The 7,297-nt window shown below is 43.9% G+C and overlaps 1 protein-coding gene across 1 annotated transcript in view; it reads left to right on the top strand.

Moving 5' to 3' along the window:
- Positions 1 to 1,055: 1,055 nt before the first annotated feature.
- The window catches only part of slc22a16 (solute carrier family 22 member 16), a 14,232-nt gene continuing 7,990 nt past the window's right edge, over positions 1,056 to 7,297 (top strand). The window contains exons 1-5 of the mRNA XM_080832278.1: positions 1,056 to 1,405; positions 2,030 to 2,509; positions 5,266 to 5,383; positions 5,953 to 6,267; positions 7,168 to 7,297. The exon at positions 7,168 to 7,297 is cut by the window's right edge and continues 138 nt beyond it. Coding sequence (XP_080688404.1) covers positions 1,356 to 1,405; positions 2,030 to 2,509; positions 5,266 to 5,383; positions 5,953 to 6,267; positions 7,168 to 7,297 — 1,093 coding nt within the window. The 5' untranslated portion in view covers positions 1,056 to 1,355. The remainder of the gene's footprint in view (positions 1,406 to 2,029; positions 2,510 to 5,265; positions 5,384 to 5,952; positions 6,268 to 7,167) is intronic.

Raw genomic sequence — 7,297 nt, 5'->3', positions numbered from 1 at the left:
AATGTTTTCAAACTTGTCTATAACTGTTCAGACACAACAATCAAAAAACCTTGATCATAGAAATTTTACTTTGGAAGGCAAAAACATAAAAAACTTAAATGTGTTTTCCTCTCATGCAATGTGGCTCTATTCTTTGCAGGATGAGTCAAATGGCTGACTCTTCAAAAATGTGTGGTCAAATGACCAATTTCTTCTATGGTTCCCTGGAAACGGGGTGGCACAACTTCCCCGCAGACACAAATCACCCCACTCTCCCCTACATGTGTATGTACGTGCTTTTTATATGTTTGCACTTACATGATTCGTTTTTTTTATCCCTCTGAAAAATCTGTGTCAAATAAAAATGTTTGTACACATGAATGAGTGAATTAACAGGATGTTCTCACTTCTCAGTGATGTCGCCATACAATACAGCAGAGCAACCATCAACAACCACAGCCACATTCTGTATGAACTTTTATATTTATTATTTATGTTGATGAACATTTTCAAACGCCTTTAAAAAACCTACAACCATTAACTGTGTATGCAGGGGGGAAAAACACATTCACATCCAATATGCCTCTTAAACTCACTGTTAAAGACTTAGGGTTCATGACAGTTTAGAACTAAGAACATTGATAAACAATGAGAATTGAATTTGAGGTTCACTTGAGGATGCTGCAATCCAAAGTTCTGTCCAATCCTGTAAGCCCTTACTGGTCTTTGATGAGATTTCGGATATGAAGGTTGGTTTATTGTGTCATCTATTTGGGTTTATTGCGTCATTGCGTGTATTGAGCCATCTCTAGGTGGCCATACATATTAATACTTTCAGTAAGGCTACTGTACAAAACCAGCGGCTCGCACCGAGTGCTTCCCGCTTGTTTTCTTATCAAACAGCATAGCCTACATCAACGTTGTTCACACGAGAGCAACATCCTCTGGTGAGGACTGATACTCAAAAATGGTTTGCTATTTCCAATGTCGTTCATGGAAACCCCTACAATGCCAAGAGGCATACTGTAGATGTATTTGGATGGCCACCTTGAACCTCATCTTGTGACGCGGCGAGCAGAAGTGTTTAGTGTCGCTGGAGAGATGGCTGGCAGTACCTCCCTCCACCTTGGCCGCACCGTTGGTTAGTCTGTGAAAGTTACAGAGAGAATAATCATTTGTTGCGCTTTCCTACAAACCTGACCCTGGCTTGGCAAGTTGTTTGTCCTCTTGGAAGTTCGGAGTGGAAATTTTCCCAACGTAACCGCCCCTCTTTCAACAGAATCTATGATAAGCGACCTTTACAAATTGTGAGGAGCCAGTCGTGAGACGGCAAGCCCCCTGTAAAACTTACCCAGCGACGCAGCTAGAGATTCGATATGACGACCGGCGTGGAGCTGTTATTCGACGAGCTTGGACACTTCAAACGGTTAGACTTCTGTCTTATTGTAAACACTTTTATTAAAAAGTAAATTTCATCATCTAAATTGAGTGTGCCATGGTGATAATGGTATGCAAGTGGAACATATTTACAATTGCAATGGTAAACGAGACGTCTCGTTTCTACTGCATGGTTTATTTTGAACTTCTATATAGCGTAGCATTAAATCTTAAGTTTTATGTTACAAGGTGTGGCATTCGAGTTTGAGTGAAGTTAAGACATAGTTTTTAGTGGAGTTAGTGTTAGCGCGACTGTGTGTGTTACAGTAGCCTAACAGATGTCGAGCATAAATTGTCCAAACTATGCGCCTCAAACTGACGCTTACGCGCTTTCAACATTGCTTTATTTGGAGGCCAAGGAAACCACATTTAAATAGTTTGTAGAGGAGCACAAGCTGACCCAGGCGTAACGATTTCCTTCCCGAGCTTTCCTTCCCTTTGTGTCATTTTTATATTTTAGACTTACTATTCACGTTCAAAACTGGGGAAATCTAAGTTATGTTAAGTGACATCAATTCAACCATTTCTAGTTTGTAAGTTGATGTAGTTTGATAATGACCTGAAAATGTATAGTATACAGTGAGGTTAAAATCTGTCACCCCCCTCCACACAGGTACCAAGCATGTCTGTATTTCGCTGCAGTATTCCAAGCCACAGCCTGTGGGATCCACTATCTGGCGTCTGTGTTTTTGGTCGAGACGCCAAAGTTCCTCTGTGACTCGCCGGAGAACATAACGGACGTTCTCTTCGGCAACCACACAGCAACCACTCTTCAGGACATCTGGTCTGTGTACTCTCCAGGTAAAGGGCCCGTAGTTGTCCGAACAGCGGTCGGCCAGCAATGGGAGCTAAGTCAGTGCCAGCGAGCGCTTCGAGTGGACGCAGCGGACGAACTTCGATACGTTTTCAACGGCACAAAGACGGTGGAGGCGTGCGTCAGTGGGTTCGTGTACGACTTGAGCGAGGTGCACCAGAGCATCGTGACCGACTGGGACCTGGTGTGTGAGCGTGAGTGGCTCGCCAAACTCACACAACCCTCCTTCATGCTTGGTGTTCTTATTGGAGCACTCCTCTTCGGAGACATTGCGGACAGGTATGGTAACCTCATAGTAAGGGATGGTGTGTGTGTGTGTGTGTGTGTGTGTGTGTGTGTTTGGGAGAGAGGTAGGGGCCTTTGATCCCTGATGTAATTCGTTCATTAAAGAGGTACACACACTGTGTGTGTGTGTGTGTGTGTGTGTGTGTGTGTGTGTGTGTGTGATAGAGGCAAAAACATATGGGTGAAGGTGACTGTGATCAGGTGTGGCAAAGAGGAAAGACCTAAAATCACATTTTATATCAAACACACCCACCCACACCCTCACAAACAGAAAACAAAAGAACACTGATCTGAACATGAACACCTGTTCTCTCACACACACACCTATCTTCATTGATGACCCCTGGTGAGAGTAGCCAGAACACACACGAACAGAGCTGCTATGTTTGTGTGTGTGTGTGTGTGTGTGTGTGAGTGAAAAGATTTAGGTCTGTGTTATGTTATTATGCTCTGTGTGTGTGTGTGTGTGTGTGTGTGTGCGTGTGTGTGTGTGTGTGTGTACTGGTGGAATACGAGGCTTTAGTTTATATTTGGGCACACAAACACTCACTCTAAATAAAGGTGAAAGGGTGAATTTCTGGTGACTCAGACAGATCTGCCTCTGACTTTAGACAGCTACAACAAACCTTTGCCCTTGCCCCCATTTCATCTGAAAAACAGCAGGTCATGGGCTCAAAAGAGTTAGAACATGCCTGACATTTTGGATAGGTCAGGAGTCAGTTTTCCTGTTGGAACCAATGATTTTGCCATTTCTACACTAGAAAAGCAATCCAGGGATATCAGCGTACACATACACTAATGTACACAAGCACACACACACACACACACACACACACAAATGAGTTCTTCACTGTAAAAGGTAAAGGGCTAAATTTGCATAATGCTGGGTTTAGCCGTACTGATGCTGCCACCCCAGTACCTGGAGTTTTGGCCTCACAGGACTGCAGTTTTAAAGTGTGTAGTTGCATTTGCAAGTGGCCAATGGGCTTGTAAACCAGTCGAGCCATGGAAACACATGCAGAGAGAGTGTGCATGGTGGCCTATGAGCCCAGATGTGGAGGGGACAGTAGGGCTCCCTGAGTGATGGTGCTCTCAGGATGAACTGTACAGAATTGACAGGAGCTGTGTGACGATGGAGACTCAGGTCATGTGTGCTAAACACAGTTGTGTGTTTACGTAGTGTAAGGTGTCCATGGCAACAGTCGATATGGTGTGTGTATGTGTGAGTGTGTCTCAGAGCCCCGCCACATATTGCTTCTTCTCATTCAGTCCTTCCAAGTATCTTTCTCAAATTCTCATATACTTTAATGATGTATGTATGGATTATTAATATGGATATAAATTATATCATTAATAATTAATATAAATACAAATCTCTGTATGTTCATTTGTGTACACATAAACATTATTATACTTATTTAGTGAAAGTGAAATGTGCTTTTGATGTTATCGGGATTCTCTTGTTGCTTTTGTTGCACCTTAAGTCACTTTGAATGCCAAATGACTGAACGAAAACAAGCATGTCACTGAACGCCCACGTGGTTAATCCTTCATCATCCAGATTTATTCTACCAGAAATACTCAGGGACCAGACATTGCATTTGACTATTGAAATGACACAAGATTAATATAGAAGAATGCAAAAGTCTGGACACTAGGTCTTGAATTTAATCCATCTTGTGTGTGTGTGTGTGTGTGTGTGTGTGTGTGTGTGTGTGTGTGTGTGTGTGTGTGTGTGTGTGTGTGTGTGTGTGTGTGTGTGTGTGTGTGTGTGTGTGTGTGTGTGTGTGTGTGTGTGTGTGTGTGTGTGTGTGTGTGATCACAGCCTCCAATACTGTTAAAGACAGCCTCTGTTGGTTCGGGTTCTAGTCGGTACCCTGTCCTGCTGTGGTGTTGTGAATGACCCAACATCACCACCAATTTAGTTCAATTCAATTCAACTAAATTCAAAAGAGTTTTATTGCAATGACAAATACTTACTAATTATGTATGGACAAATACTTTATATTGGCATTAGCATAGCATTGGTGTAATACTATACATGGTACATAACAAGAAAATATTGAACAAACAATACAATACAATGCAATACAGCAAATAGACCACTACAACCATTCTACCAAAGAAAAAATACAAATATGTGTGTGTGTGTGTGTGTGTGTGGGGGGGGGGGGGGGGGGGGTTGTTGTGGTGAAAGGTCCCATCACTTATCTTGCAAATGGGGTGAACGCATACACACATGAAACCATACCCTGAGGTAAGATGAGATTAGTTGTGTATTGATTTGTTCAGGAAAAGACCTGGAAGTCAAGGTGATGAACAAACAGTCCTGTGTAGCAATGCATCCCCTTCTTGCACCACACACACACACACACACACACACACACACACATGCACACCTTGAGGTTATCTCAAGATGTAGTATGGTGTGGAATGTGTGTGTGTGTGTGGGTCAGTTAACACCATTTTTAGAATGCCTCAAGCTACAAATCTCATAATTCTGTCTGGCATATATCTGAAGATGTACTTTTTCACATTTTTGTGTGGGCATGCGTGTGTGACAAGGGGAAGTGGTTGTCTGTGTGTATGTGTGTGAGTGGTTTATGATGTGAGTATGTCAATTGTTTGTGTGCATCTGTGTGTGTATCTTATGTCATGCTGTGTGCATGGTGAGTAGGCCTATGTGTTTGTCTGTGGGAATGACCATGTGTGTGTGTCATTTCAGCCTCTGTTTTCCTTGTGCTTCCTAGGGTTGGAAGGAAGCCCATTCTGATGGCCACCAGCCTGTGTCAGTTCCTGTTTGGATTGGCGGTGGCCTTCACAGGAAACTACTACCTCTTTGTGGTGATGCGTTTCATCCTTGCCATGGTGAGTCTGTCACTAGCTACCTCATGTGTTTTACAGTATACTGACATACAGCACACACACACACACACACACACACACACACACACACACACACACACACACACACACACACACAAACATGTCACCTTACATCACCTGTGTCTGGTCCAAAAAGTTGAACCTTGAGCCACAAAGGCTACAGCCAATGGCGGACGAGCACATATGTTCAGCGCCTGCGTGAGAAAATTACTCCATATGAAACCATTAACAAGGTAGCATCTGCTTACCATTTTCACTCCACTCTCGCTGTTTCATAATATAGCTATTTGAGCTACTTTAATGTAGCTAGAATATGTCTGAAAAGTTGCTAATGGCATTGGTGTTGTCAGCCCTCTGCCTTTTGGTTGTGGAAAAAAAAAGCGACAAATATTGAGTGATAACTAGCAGTGAAAACTCCTCCTCCGTATTGGGTGTGCTTCAGATATCTTTTAATGCCAAACACATCCTGTGTGTGTGTGTGTTTGACTGTGACTATGTTTGTATGTAAGACATTTTATATACTTGTGTGTGTGTGTATGTGTGTTTGGCAGGTGTCCAGTGGCTACCTGGTAGTCGTCTTCGTCTACGTGACGGAGTTCACAGGCAGTAAGGTGCGCACGTGGACGTCCCTGCACGTGCACGCAGCGTTCGCTGTGGGCATCATGGTGGTGGCACTGGTGGGCTACCTGGTGCGCGTGTGGTGGGTGTACCAGATCATCCTGACGCTTAGCACCTCCCCCTTCCTGCTCTTCTGCTGGAAGTTCCCCGAGACGCCCTTCTACCTCATGGCCAAGGGTCGGCACAAGGAGGCCCAGGAGCTGCTGGACACCATTGCCAACTTCAATGGCCTCCCCGCCACACTCAAGGTGAGGGGCTGAAGGAGAGGGGCTGATGATGGTGATAATTATAGCAACTGTGATGATATTGATTGTAGTGTAGTGCAGCAGACGCTGTGGAAACGGGCATTGTCAACAAGACTTTCAGGACGCAAATAATGTTTGGGGGGCTTGACAAAGCTCACTGCGTTTTGGCTGTAACTCATTTAGCTGTTTCCCCAGCTCTGTATCTTCAGCGTCAATGCTGGGCATTAGTTGTCCGTACTACGATTTTATTTCCTGCCATACATTGTCGGATAAGGACGACACTTTATTTTTTTTCTTCTTCTTGCGTAGCAGAAGGTACGCACAGTGCGTACAGCCGTACGGCTGCAGGCGCCTCTGGTAGTGACTGTGATGATGGTGATTATAGTGGTTGTGAGGATGGTGATAATAGTGATTGTGATGATAGGGATTATAGCGACTGTGAAGATGGTGATTATAGAGACTGTGATGAAAGTGATTATAGCGACTGTGATGATGGTGATTATAGTGACTGATGATGGTGGATTATGATGGTGTTGATTGTACTATTGAGACGATTATTTTGATATTGTGATGATTAGAAATAAGGTGGTGATGTGGTAGTGCGATAGTGGTGATGATGATGATGATGATGGTGGTGATACTGGTTATGATGATGATTATGTTGGTGTTTGATGTTGATTATTATTCAGATTTTTACTGGGATGTTATCATGATTAGAAATAAGATGGGTGATGGTGGTTATGATAATGATGATGGTGATGATTACTATTCAGATTATTATTATGATATTATTTATGACGATTGGAAGTAGGGGTGGGTGGTGATTATGATGCTCGCTCTCTTATTCCCTCGCTGTTTCTCACACACTGCCCTGCCCCGCCGTCCTCCCCCACCCCTCTGTAGGTCTCTGACCTCATGGAGCCGGACGCTACTGAGGTGACTCCTATGGTGGAGAAGGAGGCCGGGGCTGCAGAGGCATCCACCAACCCTGCCCAGCCCAGCAAGCCCGAGCATAAGAGTAGCATCCTGGACC

This window comes from Sprattus sprattus, assembly GCF_963457725.1.
Source record: "Sprattus sprattus genome assembly, chromosome: 2".
NCBI lineage: Eukaryota > Metazoa > Chordata > Actinopteri > Clupeiformes > Clupeidae > Sprattus > Sprattus sprattus.
Note: the sequence above shows the minus strand (reverse complement) of the source record. Positions and strands in the feature narration are given on the sequence as shown.